The 20,945-nt window shown below is 44.7% G+C and overlaps 1 protein-coding gene across 1 annotated transcript in view; it reads right to left on the bottom strand.

Moving 5' to 3' along the window:
• LOC143298072 (diacylglycerol kinase zeta-like) overlaps positions 1-20,945 on the bottom strand; it is a 275,075-nt gene that overhangs the window by 233,204 nt on the left and 20,926 nt on the right. The window contains exons 7-9 of the mRNA XM_076610749.1: positions 7,143-7,295; positions 6,179-6,420; positions 4,935-5,109 (exon numbers count right to left, since the gene is read on the bottom strand). Coding sequence (XP_076466864.1) covers positions 4,935-5,109; positions 6,179-6,420; positions 7,143-7,295 — 570 coding nt within the window. The remainder of the gene's footprint in view (positions 1-4,934; positions 5,110-6,178; positions 6,421-7,142; positions 7,296-20,945) is intronic.

The following is a 20,945-nucleotide window of genomic DNA, read 5'->3' as shown; positions in this document are numbered from 1 at the left end:
CACACACACACACACACACACACACACACACAACCGAACACGGGGTTAAAACATAGACTCACTTTGTTTACACAAGTGAGTCAAAAATAGCCTGTCTGGGTGTCGTCTCTTTTTTTTTTTTTTTTTTTTTTTTTTCGTCTGTATCTAAAATCAGTTCTGTCCAAAGTTTCAGTTTGGAAGGATCAACCATGCCTTTGAGTGAAAGTGATAAGGTTACCATTGAAAACTGTTTCAAGGATCGTAAAGGAATTTCCATGGAAGGGGTGGAGTCATGTCAATGTAAATAGACTTATCGCTAAAATATGCACTACAAGGTCAGTAGCACGTAAAGCTGGTAGTGGGAGTTCGGAGGAGAACAAAGAGAACTGATTCAATCCCAGGAGGAGAACCCAGAGACCCACAAATCTCTTAGAGAAGTTGCAAGCGATTTACAAGTGAGCACGTCTTCTGTGCAAAGAATGGCAAAAGAACTGGAGCTGAAGCCCTCCAAGAGGATACGGGTATCAAGGAGGGACCAAAGTGTTAGATGGAAAAGAAAAATTCGCTGCCGTAACTTGAATGACCGCTACTCGGCCACTGATGTGAAAAGGACCATTTTCACAGACGAGAAAGACTTTACGTTTGAGATAGCTAAAAATCGCCAAAACGATCCCGTTTATTGGAAACGGAAACGAGAAATTGAGCCATCTCGCCTCTATCATGAGACTTCTAGATTTTCAGAAAAGATAATGGTTTGAGCAGGAGTATCCTGGAAAGGGAAAACAGACATTCATTTTATTGACACTGATACCGCCAAGGTTAATAGTGGAAGCTACATTCAGTTACTGGATGACAATCTTCTCCCGGATTGTAGGCGTCTTTATCCTAGAAACAATTACGTGTTTCAGCAAGATGGGGCTCCTTCACACACACGTAGCGTAACCCAGGCCAATCTGGAGGAGGCCACACCAGAATTTATCAAGAAGGATGGATGGCCTCCGCAAAGTCCTGACTGTAACCCAATGGATTATGCCATACGGGACTCTCTGAGGGAGAAAGTTTACTGGAGAGTGAGAGACAAATTGTCCCAGTAGGTGTTGAAGGACAGGATAATTATGTCATGGGAGGAGATATCGGTGGAAGAAATACGTAAAAGCATTTCTGCTTGGAAGAAACGGCTTCGTTTAGTCGTGGAGGAAGATGGAGGCCACATTGAGCATGAACTGAATTTAGTGAGTTTTCCTCTAATACTGGATTTTTTGACATGCTGTTTTGAATTTGACAATACTCGCATAATTTGTTATTTTAGATATTTTGCACACTTGTTGGATACTGCTGGAAATGGAACAACTCCATTTTAACCCCCCTGGGCTGCCTACATGACGAGATAACTCGTCAGCGCAACCGTGTACGTATCACTGCCACAATAACGAGATAACTTGTCAGCGAAATATTATTATTTTTCCCTGGTTTGTAATGAGTTTGTTGACAAAAATACTATAGCTTTACCTTGGGGAATCTTTCTAGATTGGAGACAATGCTGGGTAAAAATGGAAGAAAACGTTAACAGCTAACAACTATAACAGCTATAACAAATGTCCTATTGGACCTCCCTCTCCCCACCTACAGTCTCCCCCCTCCCTCTCTCTCTCCTCCCCACTTTTTTTCTCGTCCAGTATCACTTAAAATAGAAAGACGTTAAACTGAAGACTACTACTATCAGGGAACAGGAGTAAGTCCCTTCAGAGTGGTAAAAAGGCTTTCTCATTAAGCTCCCCGAAAAGGTTACCTTTGCTCTTGCTCAAATCACAGACGCAGAACGCTGCTGTCTAGCCCCGGCAAAGTGCTCATTATTTTGAAACAGTCCTTGGAATGGAGCTCGCCCGTCTAAGTCAACTTCATTGACCACGAAAAGGAGTTCGACAGGATGAATTCACAGGACCCTTTGGAAGCTGCTGAGTCACTACGGTGTGCTGGAGAAGATCACGAGTATCATTCGAATCTTACATGAAGGAATGACCTTCAGGGCAGTCCATGAACGAGAATTCAAGGAAGGCTTCCAAATAAAGACAGGAGTGTGGAAAGGATGTTTGCTGTCACCGTTCCTGTTCCTACTTGTAATAGACTGGATTATGACGGGCGCAATAGCCGAATGGTTAAAGGGTTGGACTTTCAATCTGAGGGTCCCGGGTTCGAATCTCGGTGACGGCGCCTGGTGGGTAAAGGGTGGAGATTTTTCCGATATCCCAGGTCAACATATGTGCAGACCTGCTAGTGCCTGAACCCCTTCGTATGTATACGCACGCAGGAGATCAAATACGCACGTTAAAGATCCTGAAATCCATGTCAGCGTTCGGTGCGTTATAAAAACAAGAACATACCCAGCATACACCCCCCCGAAAACGGAGTATGGCTGCCTACATGGCAGGGTAAATAAACAAAACGGTCATACACGTAAAATGTTACATGTTTGTCTGAGTGTGTATGTGTGCGTGTCTGAAATCTGACTGAATAACACAGTAAAACGAATGATGAGCGCCCAATAGCAGCCGTCAGTCGGCTCTATCCAGGTAGGCAGCCTATTGTGTAAATGGCCCCGTGTTTGTAAAGCGCTTAGAGCTTGGTTTCCGACCGAGGATAGGCGCTATTTAAATATCCATATCAATCAATCAATCAAATATTATGAATACCTCCACATCCCAGAAGCGAAACGGCGTCCAGTGGACACTTCGGTCTCAGTTGGACGACCCTGACTTTGCGGACGATCTGGCCCTTCTCTCTCACACCCAACAAGAGATACAGGAAAAGACCAGCACTTTTGTGGAAACCTCAGCTTGCCTGAGCATCAACATCCATGGAGGGGAGAACAAGATCCTCAGGACTAATACAGCAACCACAGCACCCACTGATTGATTGATTGATGTGGATACTTATATAGCGCATATCTTCGGTCGGAGACCAAGCTCTAAGCGCTTTACAAACAAGGGGTCATTTACGTAACAGGCTGCCTACCTGAGTAGAGCCGACTGTCGGCTGCCATTGGATGCTTATCATTCGTTTCCTGTGTCATTCAATCAGATTTCAGGCACGCACACATACAAACTCAGACAAACATGTAACATTTAACATTAACGAAAGGGGTTCAGGCACTAGCAGGTCTGCACATATGTTGACCTGGGAGATCAAGAAGCCATGAAGGTGGAATGCAAGGCGCTAGAAGAGGTGGACAGTTTCGCATGCCTTGGCAGCAGCATTGGCAAGCAGGGTGGAGCAGATGCTGATATCAGAACCTGCATTGGCAAGGCAAGCATGGCTCTCCATCAGCTAAAGAATGTGTGGGGATCCAAAGATCTCACAGTTAACATCGAGATCATGATCTTCAACACTACAGTGAATTCTGATCCCTTACCACATGCATATCCAGGACATTTCATCCATGTAAGCTTTTGCATCTAGATGTTGCACATCGTGTCATGCCACTCTGGGCTCCCATTCCACTTTCATTTTTTGTGGGAGATTCATAGAATCAGTCAGAATTATGGCATGTTGATGTGCAGGCACACACATGGATGCCAGCCACTGGACAGCATATGCCACATCTTCAATTTCCATCGTCAGGCTGAAGGTTGTGACTTTGTACACTGCATTCTCTTTCCCGTAACGTACCCCGATCAGACAGAATAATCAATGGATAAGACAAAGGTTTGTAAATTAATGTTTTCTTATTGACACCAGGCTTATTGTATATGACCTGGGCTGTACAGATCTTAGCAGCAATAAGTTTGCTTTGCGTTCAGAGTTTTCCTATGTGTCATGGTTGTTCCTCAGGAACCGAAAATGACGAATTTTCCTCCTAAGTCTGTTACGGAAATAAGACGGACCCAAGCAAATGCTTCACGCTAAGCAGATTAAGCGCTGCAAAGATCACTTATGTAATTAGGCCAGCTTTGTAGGATATGCCAGTCTGTTTTGAAATGTGGACGTCGGCCTTCAATCGAGAGTTTTCTGACTTTTAAAGCACCTAAACAGTAATCTCTTGTCATCTGTCGGTAAGACTACTGTAAGTCTGTTAGAAGAAATCCCACAGAAATAATTAGTTGCGCACCAAACCTTGTATTCAGGACGTGCATGGGAGACAACATCACTCCCCTCCTGGCTGAGCTGCACTGGTTGCTGTTATCCCTCAGAGTCGAATATCTGTTATAAAACTATCTCTGGTCTGCGCTTTCCTATCTTCCGTGGTTTCTTCAAAGTTAAACTCCTTGTCGATCTCTTTTTGAGTTGTACTTCTGGATTTAATGTTTTTGATGAGTGTGATTCATTAGAAAGTTGTTTCTCACAACATATTCCGATTGACGTCCCATTATATGGCACAATCTTGCTGCTTCTGACAGATATATGCATCAGTGTAACTTCCAAACTAAACAGAAGTTTGCATTTTAAATGAAAAAGATAAAATTGATTGTTGTTAACCACTGTATCAATATGACAGATAAAAGTGCTAAGTTTTGTGAAGAAGATATAAAAAATGTAACGGTAACATGACTGTGGACAAATTTTGGGCTTCTTTTACTTTTTTGCCTTTCCCAGCGGTGCATTATGATTGGAATGAGTGAAAATAACTGATTTATTTCCTATTTTGAGCTGAATTTAGTGTTGAAAGATACAGCACTTTTCGGAGAAATTTAATTCATTAAAGTTTAACACACATATACACACAGACAACTGGAACACACGGTTATCACATAGACTCACATTATGTGTAAACACTTTCGTGACCCCAAATTTAAAATGCAGAGAAGGACATGATGAACAATTGAGAACACACTGTCAGCATTCCAAATCGTTTGATAAAAGCTATTCACACATTCTTCGTCAGAAGTGACTCAGCACAAGGGCCCGATGGTGCATCTTTTCGGCAGAAAACTGGCCACAGGACAGTTGCCGACACTTACCCCGCCCCAGTTGAGAGTCCTGGCCAAGTCGTTGCCTGTGCCCACAGGGAGAATGCCAACAGGAGGAGGGGGGACGATGTTCAGGGAATCAATGGTGGACAGGATCCAGCCTACGGTCCCATCCCCTCCAGCTGCCAGAATGCGGATGTTAGGCACTTTTTTGAACAAGTCCAGCCTATGGGACAGACACATGAAAAACAGAAATGATTATGCTGACATACAGGTTTCATGTGAGCTTTGAAATAACTCGACATGAATATAAGTAATGGAATGTAATATAAATATGTAGATGTCTTCTTTAACATGAACAGAATTATGGGAAAAGTAAAACAAACTGTGGTGGTAATTGCAAACTGATGAAATAAATGAGGAAAATCAAACGTAACTGATCCATGCGTTTTGATCTGTTGCTAAGTGAATGCATTACGCTGCGTTTTAGTAACGAATACGTAAACAGATAAACAAACAAATAAATAAACATTTTTTTAAGACTTTCGTGCAATAGTTATTTATCAGAATAACCTACTGACGAAAAAATTGTAGCTGGTGTGTAGTTCATGCCGACTGTTTTCGTCACAACAAAGCTAAATATTTGTTCTTTGGAGTTTACAGTGTATTGTATTCTACTGTATTGTATTGTATCACTTTCGCCAAAACATCTAGTTCTGTGTGAAATTCCGGCTGCTTATCCCGAGGAGAGCGCGTCGTCACAGTGCAGCGCCAGTTTTACTATCAAAGGTGGATTTTTCTACAGAATTTTGCCAGGGACAACTCCTTTGTTGTCGTAGGTTATTTTACGTGTGTACGGGACTTCGATTTATCGTCTCATCCAAAAGACTAGCACCCAAACCACCACTCAAGGTCTAGTAGAGGGGTGGAGCGAGTAATTTATTCCAGTCCGTAAATGGCACAAGAAGCTGTGGCCATCACTTGGTTTCCTACTTGAATATAAAACGAGAAATTATTCAGTCTGAATCTCATATTGCAATATGATTCAAACTGTTACAGTGCGCATTCCTCATTTTCTGTCACATTGTGTGTTGCTCTTTTGCGACACAGCCTGGTCTGTCAAATTCGTCTGCAAAGTTCTGTCATCAAATTTCTCATCAGAATTGCATTTATTCTTCAAATACACCTTATCCAAGACGGTGATATGCACCCACTTTCGGACGTAGTGCTGGCCAATGACGAAAACGTAAACATGAATACAAAGCAAGGACTATACTGTGGGAAAGGTGCCTCACCCTGCACGTGGTCCGCTCTGTGACAAATCGAACACCTGACGCGGGTTGAGCAGCCAGCAGAACTTATGGTAAAGTTTGGCACCCTGATTACCCCCACTCTTCGGGTTGATGAACACAAGGATAGGTTTGATGAGAGGGGATGGAACAGGCTTCACAATAAATGGACGGCTTTCATCTTTGCTCTTCCGTTTTCGCACAGACTTTCGCTTTTTGCTGGATCGGACTGCTGATTTGAAAGACCCCTGTAAATATAGAATTGAAAAACAAAATCCAATCAGGAATGTTTAAGCAACAGAGTATTTAAATAATAGATATACATATATAGTTGCTCAAAATTCATTTTTACATATGCCAGAGCGTCAAGCACGCATCACACACGCGCATGTTCCTGAACTCACGTAGATAGATATGTGCTTGGTGTCTGTCACGCCCGAACAGTCCAAATTCGACACCCCCCCACCCCCTCCCCGCCACTCTCTCTCTCTCTCTCACCCCCACTCTCTCACAAATACATACATATCGTGCGCTCACACACACGTCTTTTCACACGCATACTCACACACACACACACACACACACACACATACACACACTGGGCACACACACATGGAGTACACACACACACACACCACGTTGTTTTATTGTGTCTTATACACACACACACACACACACACACACACACACACACACACACATACACACATACGCACATTTACTCACATGCATGAACAGTGATTTTTTTCCCTCCTCAACATGTTTTATTCCTTCCTTCTCGAAGTCCAGTAACACATACAATGAAAGAATGCTAAGCTAAAGAACGAACGAACATACAACACAGACACACAAAGGCACAGACACAGACACATACACAGACACACACACACACAGAGAAATACACACACGTACAGACATGCAACAAACATACACACACTCATGTACAAACACAAAACACATTCGCACATACCTTTTTGGGTAATTTGATGATCCATGAAGGCGGGATGATGATGCTAGCATGAATACCCAAGGTACATTGTTCTTCTATCTGTTGCATCATAAAGCATGTGGTCTTGTTGTGGTAGGCTGTCTTGCACCAAGAACAGCTGATGGCAATGATATCCTGCATTCAACACAAACACCGTGGTTTCAACACAAAACACTACACCAGCACAACTGTCAAGCCAGCATCATTACCATACCAACACATGTCACAGCAATTATTGGGCCTGCTATAATGATAAATCAACATCATCACAAGAAATACAAAATCGCCAGTCCCCAATATCATATTCACAACAACCACATTGTCATATAAACAATACTGTCACACCCGAACTACAAGCACAGAAACAATAGCAGGGCATTGCTTTAACCAGGATGAAAAAAATATATATATACATATCGGGTGTCCCAAGGTATCCCTAAAAGTGATTGTATCGGGTGTCCCAAAAAAAGTGAACCGCTTTTTGACAAGTATTTTCTCAGTGATAGAGAAACCGAATTCATTGCAATTTTTCACACAGTAACCTTAGGGTATCATCAGCAAGTCTGCAAAATATCTAAAAGTTCGGACGCAAATTATGCGAGTATTGTCAAATTCAAAACAGCATATTAAAATCCAATATCAGAGCTTTGCAATGTGACCATCATGTTCATGCCAGCTGCCAGGTGTTGGCATCTGTCAATCAGTGTCAGTCTAAAAATAGCCAATTGATTTTTTTTTTTTTTTTTTTTTTTTTTTAATTGTCGTCTGTATCCAAAATCAGTTGTCCAAAGTTTCAGTTTGGAAGGATCAACCATGCCTTTGAGTGAAAGTGATAAGGTTTACATTGAAAACTGTTTCAAGAAGAAAGGATGGGGTGGAAGAAGGATCGCAAAGGAATTTCCATGCAAGGGGTGGAGTCATGTCACTGTAAATAAACTTATCGCTAAAATACGCACTACAGGGTCAGTAGCACGTAAAGTTGGCAGAGGCAGACCCAAGACTGCATGTTCGGAGGACAACAAGGACCGTGCTGAGGAACTGATTCAATCCCAGGAGGAGAACCCAGAGACCCACAAATCTCTTAGAGAAGTTGCAAGCGATTTACAAGTAAACAAATCTTCTGTGCAAAGAATGGGGAAGGAACTGGAGCTGAAGCCCTTCAAGTGGATGCGAGTATCAAGGAGGGACCAAAGTGTTAGATGGAAAAGAAAAACTCGCTGCCGTAACTTGAATGACCGCTACTCGGCCACTGATGTGAAAAGGATCATTTTCACAGACGAGAAAGAACTTTACGTTTGAGATAGCTAAAAATCGCCAAAACGATCGCCGAAACAATTACGTGTTTCAGCAAGATAGTGCTCCTTCACACACAAGAGGGGTTAAGAAAACAGAAACGGATAGAGGTGATCATCAGTATGCCCGTTGTTGATAGAAATGACAGTTCTGGTATGCGCTCTCACTTTTATGACAATGACGCAACAGTCGCAGGAAAATATGAGCCCGTGCAGCTGAAGCAAGGCGCATCACCAAGGCGCAACGAAAGCGTGCTGTGCGAAGGGCCCGAGCAGCATCCAATGCCATGACAGCACCCACTCATTGTGTCCCACATGTGAGCGAGCCTTCAGAGCCCGGACTGGCCTCATCAGTCACCTCTGGACCCACAGCCACCGATCTTCCATCTGATTTTTGAAGCCATGGTCATCTTCGAATCTGAAGGACGAACATCCTCTCTCTCTCTCTCTCTCTCCCAAAAGACATCCTTTATGGAGAGCTCGCCACAGGGCAGAGAAGCATTGGCCGCACACAGCTAAGATACAAAGACGTTTGCAAATGTGACATGAAGGCGCTTGAGATCAACACTGAGTCCTGGGAGGACCTTGCAGATGACTGCAACAGCTGAAGAAGCACTCTCAAGAATCAGCTACGGATTGGTGAGGTCAAACTGTCAGCTGCTGCAGCAGAAAAGCGAGCTCGCAGAAAAGGGACGGCAGCTAACAGACCAGCATCAGCTTTCACATGTGACTGCTGCGACAGAGACTGTCTCTCTCGCATCGGTCTCTGCACTCACTGGCGACGCAGCTTGGTCCAAGCAGACAGCCCGATTGGACATTAGGTCGGATATACTCTATCCATGGTCAGCCATGACCGAAGGAGACCTACTACAATATATATATATATATATATATATATATATATATATATATATATATATTCATTCATGGCCTGGCTTCGCTGACGAAGATCTAGGAAGGGCGTTGTCCACGTCTGATGCAGGCACGTTCATGGCTGACAAGGCCAATGCGGGAAAAGCAGAGTCGGCCGCAGCGGTTGCAAGGGAAAGTCTGGTCTGGGTTCGCGGCTGCAGCGTCGTGGTTCTTCCTCCTTCTGCGTTTGTCCTCAAGGCTGGCCCTGCGGTTGTTTTCGAAGGAGGAGACAGCTTGGTGGATGGTGCGTCGCCAGGTCTCTCGATCAGCGGCTACTGCGGACCACTGGCGATGGTCAATGTGACAGGCACCGAGAGCTTTCTTCAAGGAGTCTTTGTATCTCTTCTTGGGTGCTCCTCTGTCACGGTGGCCAGTGGACAGTTCGCCATACAGCGCGATCTTGGGCAGGCGGTGGTCCTCCATCCTGGACACGTGCCCTGCCCAACGTAGCTGGGTCTTTAGCAGCACTGCCTCGATGCTGATAGTCTTTGCCTGCTCCAGGACCTCGACATTTGTGATGTAGTCACTCCAGTGGATGCTGAGGATGGTGCGAAGGCAGCGCTGGTGGAAGCGATCAAGCAGTCGTATGTGGTGCCGGTAGGTGACCCAGGTTTCGGAACCATACAACAGGGTGGGCAGTACAACAGCTCTGTACACGCTGATCTTTGTGTCTTTCTTCAGGTGTTTGTTGTTCCACACTCTCTTGTACAGCCTGCCGAATGCGCTGTTTGCCTTTGCAAGTCTGTTGTCGATCTCCTTGTCAATCTTGGCGTCAGACGAGATGGTGCAGCCTAGGTAGCTGAACTGGTGGACCGACTTCAGCTCTGTCTCACCGATGTTGATGTGAGGAGCGTGGAATTCTTCCTGTGGGGCAGGCTGGTGGAGAACTTCCGTCTTTTTCAGACTGACTTCTAGGCCGAAGAGCTGCGCAGCCTCTGCGAAGCAGGACGTTATACGCTGCAGGGCCGCTTCTGTATGGGCGACGAGGGCAGCATCGTCGGCAAACAGAAGCTCTCTGATGAGTTGCTCCAGTGTCTTGGTGTGGGCCTGTAGCCGCCTCAGGTTGAATAGGCTGCCATCAGTGCGGTATCTGATGAAGATACCGTCGTCGTCGCCAAGATCTTCAGTGGCCTGTTGGAGCATCATGCTGAAGAAGATCGTGAAGAGGGTCGGCGCGAGGACACAACCTTGTTTCACTCCATTTCCAATTGGGAAGGGCTCCGAAAGGTCGTTGCTGTGTCTGACCTGTCCACGCTGTTCCTCATGTAGTTGGATGACCATGCTGAGGAATTTTGGGGGGCATCCTAGACGTTTCATGATCTCCCACAGACCTTTTCTGCTCACGGTGTCGAAAGCTTTCGTGAGATCGACGAATGTCGCATACAGTCCTTTGTTCTGTTCCCGACATTTTTCTTGTAGCTGTCTGAGAACGAAGACCATGTCAGTGGTGCCTCTGTTGGCTCTAAAGCCACACTGACTCTCTGGGAGATGTTCTTCGGCGATAGTAGGCACCAGCCGATTTAGGAGGACTCTGGCGAGGATCTTGCCTGCGATGGAGAGCAGAGTTATCCCCCTGTAGTTGGAGCATATATATATATATACTAGAAATAAAAAGAAAAACAAACAACAAGCCTTTTGCACAAGAAAGAAATTTTCGGTCTTGGACCTTCCTCAGCGACGTAGTTAGTGTTACTACGTCAAAGTAGTACGTGACGCAAAATGTTATTGTGTCATACTTGACGTAATTTTCAGTCAGAGTTCTTTTTATGCTTCCTCTTTTACTATATTATGTCCGCCCACTCCCAGCCCCACCACCCACATCCTCCGGCCCCCACCTCCCTTTCTCTCTCTCTAACTTCCCCCTTCTCTCTCTCTTCCTTATCTTGCTCTCCTTCTCTTCCTCCCTTTACCGCTTTCTCACTTGTCTTCTACTCCCATCTTCCGCACCCCTGCCACACCCAGCTTCCTCCTGCCCCCCTCACTCCTCCTGACCACTCCTCTCTCCCCTCCCCATCTCCTGGGGACAGCAGCCCGAATTTCACACAGAGAAATATGTTGTGATAAAAAGAAATACAAATACAAAATGTCGTCAATGTATTTTCCAGAGATCACTGGAAATGTGAACAGGACTGTTGGCCAACAGTTGCTCCTCTAACCACCCCATGAATACGTTAGCTGCACTTGATGCCATGGGGGTGCCCATAGCAGTTCCTAAATTCTGTTTATAGGTGGTGTCTTCAAAGCAGAAGTAGTCGTTCTTCAGGATGTGATCAGAGATCCTGATGATGTCTTCTGTAGGCGGGATGTTGAAGTTCCTTTTCTTGTCAATGAAGAACCTCATGGCTGTTTGGAGGTTACGTCGATGGTCACCAGTTTGTCAAATGGACCATATTCATGATTCCAGTCTGCAATGATTTTCAACATGTGCATAGAATCCTTGATGTAACTTGACAGCCCATGTACATGATCTTGTAGCCAAAAGTCCACCAACTTGGATACGTTCTCAGTAGGCCCATTGATGCCTGATACAATGGGGTGTCCTGGTGGATAAGTCCGACTCTTGTGAATTTTGGGGAGAGTGTAGAGTCTGTGCGTGGTGACTTTGTTTCTACTTTGGCCCAGTTGTCAGTGTTTTTGTTGATGTGGCCTTTGCTGTACAAGTCTTCCACATAATCATTTGAGATTTTGGCAGCTTTGGCAGTTGGGTCTTTCTCTACAGTCACGTAGTGAGAAGAGTTAGAGAGTTGTTGCTTGGCTTCTTCTATGTAGTCTTTGGTATTTTGTATCACTATGGCGCCTTCTTTGTCAGTAGAACTGATCCGTATTGTTCTGTTTTGGACCATGTCTTGCAGTTCCCTTAGAGCCTTGCGATGACTGGGGCTAACATTGTTTTGGGGACGTCTTTTTCTGTGTGTATGCAGCAGTCCGGCTCTGTATCGACAGGCAATATGCTTCCAGCGACCCATCTCTGTCATGAGGAGGTTCGTACCAAGTTTTCTTGTAGAATTTTGGAGGGTCATGGGTAGTTTGTACCTCGGGATCAAAATGGTATTCCCTCAGTCTGACAAGTCTACATCCTTCCTTGACGTCTTGTTGGAGTCTTTCTCTGTCTATAGACATAGGGGTAGGACAGAATTTGGAGCCCAAAGCTAGGACGCTCATTTGACTATCCGTGAGAGTCACATCTGACAGGTTTACCACAGCATCATTTGTAGTTTGAGGTGACAAGGAAGCATGCGGAGAACAAGTTTCTAATTTTTCCTTTTCATGGGTTCACCTGTAGTTTGTTCTCTTGGTGTGCTTTTATTCAAAAGTTTGTCAAGTTTTTTCTTCTTCTTCTTATTCAGTTTTCGGACTAGAGTCCGGGTTTTTGACCGGTGATCTCTCAGAGTATCTTCAAACCTCTCAAATTCAGTACTTTGCTGGATTTTGTACATGGTCTCATGTAGCTAACATTCCTCTTTTCTGTCCAGATTGTAGTATGCACCACGGCAGTAGCTTGAAATTTCAAAGCTTGAATATTGAATGCATTGTTGTACGCTTCTTAGCAAGTATTCACATTTGGGGAGAGCGTCAGTGCCACAATGTAGATGCATACATATAGTACGCCCCAGTACTCTATGACTTTTTGTCAAATGATGGGCAAAGCCAGAGATAACGTGCTTCCCTCAAATATTCATTCAGAGTCTCTTCTAAAAAAATAAATAAATAAATAAATAATTTTTTTTTTAAAGACACACACACACACACACACACACACACACACACACACACGTGTGTGTGTGTGTGTGTGTCTTTGAAAAAAAAATTATTTATTTATTATATATTATTATATATATATATATATGTGTGTGTGTGTGTGTCTGTGTCTGTGTTTGTGTGAAAGGATAGTGAGCGCTGACAGTCCCAGATAGCAATGCTGACTCTGTGGTCAAATGATGGGCAAAGCCAGAGATAACTTGCTTCCCTCAAATATTCCATCAGATTCTCTTCGCAAAAAGTACTCATGGGTAAGACTGACCAGATCAGAAGCAGCTGGAACACTATGCCCTGCTGATGCTGTTGAGTTTTCTGGCACATTGTTTACCGAGTTCGAATCAGTGGCTGAAGACTGCGTAAAAAAAGGTACTCCAGAGCATGCCAAAGAAATCATGTGACATTGACCCCATCCCCGCCCAAGTACTACATGAGTGTCTGGATGAAATTGATCCCATAGTCACTGCCATTATGAATGATTGTTATCTGGCACTGTGCCTCAGAGATTTAAGCATGTTTTTGTCAAGCCCGAGTTAAAAAGGCCAAACTTGATCCAAACAGCCTTAAAAACAACAACAACAACTACCGTCTTGTTTCTAATCTACCTTGTCAAAGGAACGTGTTGTGTTGAAACTATTACTGCAACTTCTGGAGTCTCAAAATCTTACAGAGTCGTTTCATTCAGCTTACCGTAAGCGCCATGGCACCAAAACTGTCTTGTTGCGTGCGATAAATGACCTCCTTCAGGCCTCTGACAGTGGTCATGTGTCTATTCTGTCACTTCTCGACCTGTCGGCAGCGTTCTACACCATAGACCATGACATCCCGAATACACGGTTTTGCGAAACCATATCTGGCTGCTCTGGGGAGGTCCTGGATTGGTTCATCTCATATTTAACTTGTCGCACCCTATCTGTCCTTGTTGATCATTAATCTTCTCCATATGCGTTGAAGTATGGAGTGCCACAGGGTTCAGTCCTGGGCCCAGTCTTATTTACTGTGTACACGCAGCCCCTCATTTCTGTCATTCAACAGTCAGGTCACTAGTTCCACGTCTTTGGAGATGATTCCATACTCCACAATTCCACTGTTCCCTTAGACTTTTCAAATTTTGCCTGTAATTAAAAAAAAAATGCAATGATGATGTGGCAGGGTGGACAAATGAGAACAAGTTAAAGATGAATGAGGATAAGACCTTTACCCCTATGTTTATCTCTGGCTGTGACATACCATTTTCCCAGTCTGTTAGAAACCTTTGCATCAACGTAGATGAAATACGGTCTATGGATGCACAAGTAAAATATTTTCACTGCACTATGTTCTGTCAGTTACGTAAAATTGGCAAATTTCACTCCTTCCTTTCCACTGCTGCTGCCAACCAACTCGCCGTTTCTTTCGCTCTATCTAGACTAGAGAACTGTAACTCTCTCCTACCTGGTCTCCCTGATTATAAAACTCAATAAACTTCAACGAATTCAGAATCATGCAACCTGACTCGTGCTCCGTAAGCCCTGGTATGAAAGTGCAACATCACTACTCAGAACACTTCACTGGCTTCCTGTGAATGCTAACATTCATTATGAAATTGTTTGTCTTTGCTTTCAGTGTCACTATCACAAGATGCCATAATATCTTTCTCTCAAATCTGTTCCGTTTGCACCATCTTTCTAGGACACCACGCCCTTCTAACTCCTATGCTGACAGTCCCTTGGTTCTTCCTTGATACCTTTGGAGAAACAGCAACAACAACAACATTCTGTCTTTGGCTCCACTGTCTGGAACTCCATATTTCTATCCCTCAGAAAAGACTTCGTCTTTCTTGACTTTTAAAAAGATCCGGAAGACGCACCTTTTCTGAATATTGTCTCTCCTAGTGTGTGCATGTGGTTGCTGGTTTTTGATTCTGGGCATGTTGCTTGGGTGTTGTGTAAGGAGGGGGGGGAGGGAGTTGTACTGTAAATCATTTTGGCACTGTGATATATGTGACTGGTTTCAACTTTCGGGGTTTGTTACAAATATTGTGCTCGGTCTTAATCATGATAGTAATAACAACAATAATAATAACAGATAAATAGATTGATAGATAGTACTTATATGCGCAAACTCCCCATATAATCATATATGGGCTCTGAGCGCCTCACATTAAACAATACATATACAAAAGTACATAATAACATACCTCTGCACATGAAAAACAACAGAAAATATATCTGTATCTACATACACCAAGACACTACAAATTGTAGATCTGAAGAAACACACACACACACACACACACACACACACACAGAGGCACAAAATGTGTCTCACACACACACACACACACACAGAGTAAACATCACCCACAAGCACACACACCACATGATGATTTCAGTTGAGGGTAAAGTTGGGTGGATATGAAGACGAAGACAAATAGTTATGCAGGTGGGTTTTTAATTTCGTTTCGAAAGAGGAGAACTTTGGTGAGTGACGGAGATTCAGAGGAAGAGAATTCCAGACAGAAAGTGCTTGATACTTGTGGCGTGGCTGTGCACAATTATAAACGTTACAATAACATACAACACGAGAATGGTTGGGTTTTGTGATCCAGTGTATTGACGTGCAACTTATTTTGACAAGCGCCATCGAGAGCCGAGCCAAGTTCCGCGCTTGCGCGGTACATCCAAAAGTCGGACCGGAGCCCGGCACATCTCCCCCTCAATGAAATGGACAAAAAGCATTCACGAATAATGCTAAGATTAATTTTTTAGAGTCTTTGTGATAACCGAGAGGGGAGATCTCAATGAATGTTCATTTCACTTAGAACTTGAACTTCAGCGATGCCCTCGGGAAGACATCTGGTCTCGGCGTTGATCAAGGATGGTGCGTTGACCACGTCGGCACGGCATGGCTGCATCAGCGTCTATAGCGTGCTGGAAGAACAACAGCACGCCCACTTCGGGTTGTCTGGCAGACACTCTTTTTCAATCTGGGCATATGAGCGTTCAGCATTGGTGAGTGTACGTGAACAGTAGGCTACAGGTTTCTGGACTCCGTCATGTTCTTGGAGTAGGACTCCGCCTATGCCGTAACTGCTAGCATCACTGCTCACTGTTGTTGGTTTGGTCAGATCGAAGAAGGCAAGTACTGGCGCAGAGGTGAGTACTGCTTTCACTTTCTCCAGTGCTTCACGTTGTGGTGCTTCCCATGACCATGCTGTGTCCTTTTCCAGGAGCCGAGTCACTGGCTTCAGTGTTGATGACAGATCTGGGACGTACCTGCCCAGGAAGTTGACGAGACCTAAGAGTCTTTGCAGCTCGGTAACGTTCTTGGGGTCTGGCATGTTCATCAGTGCCTCAACTTTGCCTGGGTCGGGTTTCACTCCGTCTCCGCTGATGATGTGGCCCAAGAACTCGATCTCGGTCTGTCTCAGCTGTGATTTCTCTTTTTTGAGCTTCAGGTGATGGGAGTGCAGTTTCTTGAGGACGTCGTCCAGGTGCTTTTCATGCGAGTTGGCATCTTCACTGAAGACGAGGATGTCATCAAAGTAGCAGAGTACGCAATCTATGCCCTTGAGGATTTCTTCAACTGTTCTCTGAAAAATCTCTGGCGCTGACGAGATCCCGAACGGGAGCCTTTTGTAGAAATATCTCCCATTTGGCGTCATGAAGGTGGTAAGCTTTGCCGTTTCTTCATCTAGCGGCAACTGCCAGAAGCCTGAGGTTGCGTCTAACTTGCTGAAGACCTTCGCACCACTCAGCTTATGCAGCAAGTCATCCAATGTGGGCAGGGTGTACCTTTCACGTTTCACTGCCTCGTTCAGCTTCTTGAAATCCGTGCAGATACGAATCTGGCCTGACTTCTTCTGTACTGGAACCATTGGCGCACACCAATCTGTTGGCGTTGTGATTTCTTCTATGATTCCAAGTTTCTCCATCATTTCTAGCTCTGTTTTCACCTTATCAAGGAGAGGGATGGGAACACGACGTGCGACTGAAATGCTGTAAGGCTGAGCTCCTTCTTTCAGGGCTATCTTCACTGGCTGGCACCGGACTGGCGGCCCATCTAACATGCTTCCAAAGATCTCTTGTTCAACACTCTCAACGCGCTTGATGAGATTCAGTGCAATGGATGCACTCCGACTCAGGAGATTATCCATATCTCCGTCAACGACGACAACGTGCAGTGACATGGCGTCTTTTGTACCATGCAGCTTCACATCAGTTTTGAACTGGCCTGCTGTCTTCAGAACACCACCCGGCGACTTCAGAACAGCTCTAGCAGGGGTGAGCGGTGGAGCGAGATGAAGCTTCTTGTACTGGCTGTGGGACATGATAGTAATGTCTGCTCCAGTGTCTATCTTAAACTTGCAAGGTGTGCCACATACATCGAGTAGTGCGTACCATGCTGGGATGTTGCTGTCCACTGCTCCAAGGAAGAACGTACGTTGTTCGTTGTTGTTTTCATTGTCTGTCAAATCTTCTACGACGTCGGCTTCTTTTGCTTTGCTTCGGCACACAATGGCGAAGTGGTTCCATTTTCCACAATGACGACATTCTTTTCCTTTCGCTGGGCAATCAGTTTCTTTGTGATGTGCATCTCTCCCGCATCTATTACATTTGCCACCTCTTCCTCCTCCACGGTGGGGGCCGCGACCACGCGGATTACGATGCTGGCCTCGAGGTGTGACGCTGTGTGAGGCTGTGCCCTGGGCTGCTCTCTGGTGACCACCACGGTGGCGTCCATGCTGTCCACGGACTGCATCGACCGAAGAAGGGCGCTGTGAAGTCAATTGCTGCTTCACAAGTTCATACTGTCGCGCTAACTGTGTAGCATCTTTCAGGGTTAAGTCTGCTTGTAGCTGGAGTTTTTCTGACAATTCTCTATCTGATAAACCTACAACCATTCTGTCACGAATCATGGACTCTTTGTCTGGAAAATCAGCGTGTTCAGCTAAGTCATACAGTGCACGAATGTATGTCTCCACGTTTTCACCTGGGAGCTGGGTACGCTTGTGGAAAACTGCGCGTTCGTGAATAATGTTTCTCTTTGGCGTGAAGTAGTTATCAAACATCTTGACAACATCATCAAATGTAGTGTTTGGTGGGTCAGGGGGATCTTGATCAGCACGATAGTTTGTGTGGATAGTAAATGTTGAATATATCTTTTCAGCCTCTGAACCCATACTATAGATGAGAGAAGAAACTTGAATGTCAAACGACTTTCTTGATAGTTCTGTGCAAGTATGGTAACGCATGAATCGTTGTCGCCAAGTAGGCCACTGCTCAGGAGAGGTAAAGTCAAAATTAGTAGGAGGCTTGAACGACATGATTTTCGGTCCGTTTCTTGACAATTCATCTTGATCTTTTACATCAACGAACTAGGGAGAGCACTACCTATCCTAATCCTAACCTAATGTTGAGGACCTGGCCAGTCGGCGCTCGTTCAGCGAACGACCAACATGATGCCACGTCCGGCACCGAAGCAACTAATATTTACTATCAATTTTCAATGTCAGAACACCATCTATTTGTGACACGCTAATGTAACAAAATGGCAATGACGTAGTTCGAGTCTTGTGTTGATAGATTTCGCTTCAAAAGATCAGATATTTTACGTACCTTCACTTGTTAGGAAACCTACCAGTCACCATCCCACCGCTGCCACCATGTGGCGTGGCTGTGCACAATTATAAACGTTACAATAACATACAACACGAGAATGGTTGGGTTTTGTGATCCAGTGTATTGACGTGCAACTTATTTTGACAAGCGCCATCGAGAGCCGAGCCAAGTTCCGCGCTTGCGCGGTACATCCAAAAGTCGGACCGGAGCCCGGTCCTTTGGTGACATGTCTTTGAAGAGATTTTTGGGACACGAAGGAGCTTTACAACAGAAGACCTGAGAGAACGGGAAGGGGTTAAGTAGTGTATTAAGGACAGATGATGAGTAAGATGGGATAAATCCTTCTAAGTGGCGATAAGCGAATATGGCAGTTGTGTACTGAGTTTTATCCTTGATGGATAATCAATTAAGTTGACATAACTGTGGGGTAACGTGATCCATTCTTTACTTTTTAAAATGATTAGTGCGATTATTGTAATGTAAGATATATATGACGAGAGTTGTGTTATATATACATGTATACCTATCCACAAAAGAAATGCGATTTTTTTAGACATGCTCGTAATAACAGAATACAATTTAGTAATGACCAAAAACGTAAACGAAATTATCAACTGCCAAAACGTCAGTCATCATTCTTATGCCGATGACACTTAACTTCAGAAAATTGATACCCCTGAAAATTTGCCCTCGCTCTTGATAGAAACATCCCACTGCTTTCTGGACATTCAAAACTGGATGACTCTAAATAAGTTACAATACAATTGAACGCGGACAAAACTGAAGCAATGATCATAGGAACTAAACAAAAACTCACTTCCATCACAATTGACACAACCAAACTTGGCTGAACATCCATCCCTCTTTCCAGCTCAGTCAGGAATCTCGGCGTTGTACTTGACACACTGTCTATGCAAAAACTTATCAGCCAGACCTGCCAGTCCTGCTGCTGTCAATTACGGCGCATCAGTTCCGATCGGAAATATATGTCCACCGAAGCAACATCTAGACTTGTTGTTTCTCTCATTCTCTCTCGCCTCGACTACTGCAACTCTATTGTCTGGTTGGCCTGCTTAGTCCCTCCAGCGCATACAAAACTCTGCTGCCCGACTTGTCCTCAGAAAGAAAAGTTCTGAGTACATCACTTCTGTTTTACAACATCTCCATTGGCTCCCTGTCCCACACAGAATAAAGTACAAGATGTGCACTCTTTGTTATAAACGTATTCACAGATCTGCCCCTTTATATTTCTGTGACAGCCTTCACATATACACCCAATCTCGCTCTCTACGATCGCCTTCGGATCCACTCTGTCTACGTATACCCAGATTCAAACACTCCACTGTCGGCCGCCGCTCTTTCTCTGTCTCTGGACCTTGCATTTGGAATGAGCTCCCCCCTTCGCTTCGCCAGGTCTCCACACTCAGCCCGTCTGGACTTAAAACCCACCTCTTCCCAAGACAGCCTCCCTTCCCTGACCCTTCGTTGTTCAGTTTTTTCAGTCTGGGGTTATGGATGCGTGTGACTGACTGGTGTGAAAGCGCTTTGATTTGTCTTTGCACAAGATTCAGCGCTATGTAAATACTAATTATTATCATTATTATTATCAAACCTGGCACTTCAGCAAGACAATGAAACCTGTCTTTCCCTGCCATCCTTACCAGACGTCACAGGGTGACCAGACTGCGGTTTGCACGAGACCACCAGCAGTGGACTCATCGGCAGTGGAAAAACATTCTGTTTACAGATGAAAGTCGCTTTTGTATTGACAATCCTGACGGGCGAAATCGGCTTTATCGGCGGGTGGGTGAACGGTATGCTGAAGACTGTGTGCTTGAGAGAAACCCTTGGGTGGTAAAGTGTGATGCTGATGCTGTGGGGTGACATTGGTCTTGATGCACGTCTGGGAACAGTGTTTTTTTTAATTTTTTCCAGAATATTGGCCTTGGAAGAAAACATGATGTGACTGCTTAGCGGTTTGTTGAAAAGGTGCTTCGTCCTCATGTTTTGCCATACTTCCAGCAACACCAAAATCGGATTCTCCAGCAACACACACACACAGCGAGGCGCACACAATTATTCCTGCTTCTGCATGGAATCAACACAATGGTCTGGCCTGCTGTCAGCCCTGATTTAAACCCAACTTATCATTTCTGGAATCTTCTTCAACAACAGGTCAACCAGATCAGCCCATGGCCGGCAACCGTGGCCCAACTGCAGCA

Source organism: Babylonia areolata, chromosome 23 (genome assembly GCF_041734735.1).
Source record: "Babylonia areolata isolate BAREFJ2019XMU chromosome 23, ASM4173473v1, whole genome shotgun sequence".
Classification (NCBI taxonomy): Eukaryota; Metazoa; Mollusca; class Gastropoda; order Neogastropoda; family Buccinidae; genus Babylonia; species Babylonia areolata.
The sequence above is the reverse complement of the archived record's forward strand: the minus strand, read 5'-3'. Positions and strand labels throughout refer to the sequence as shown.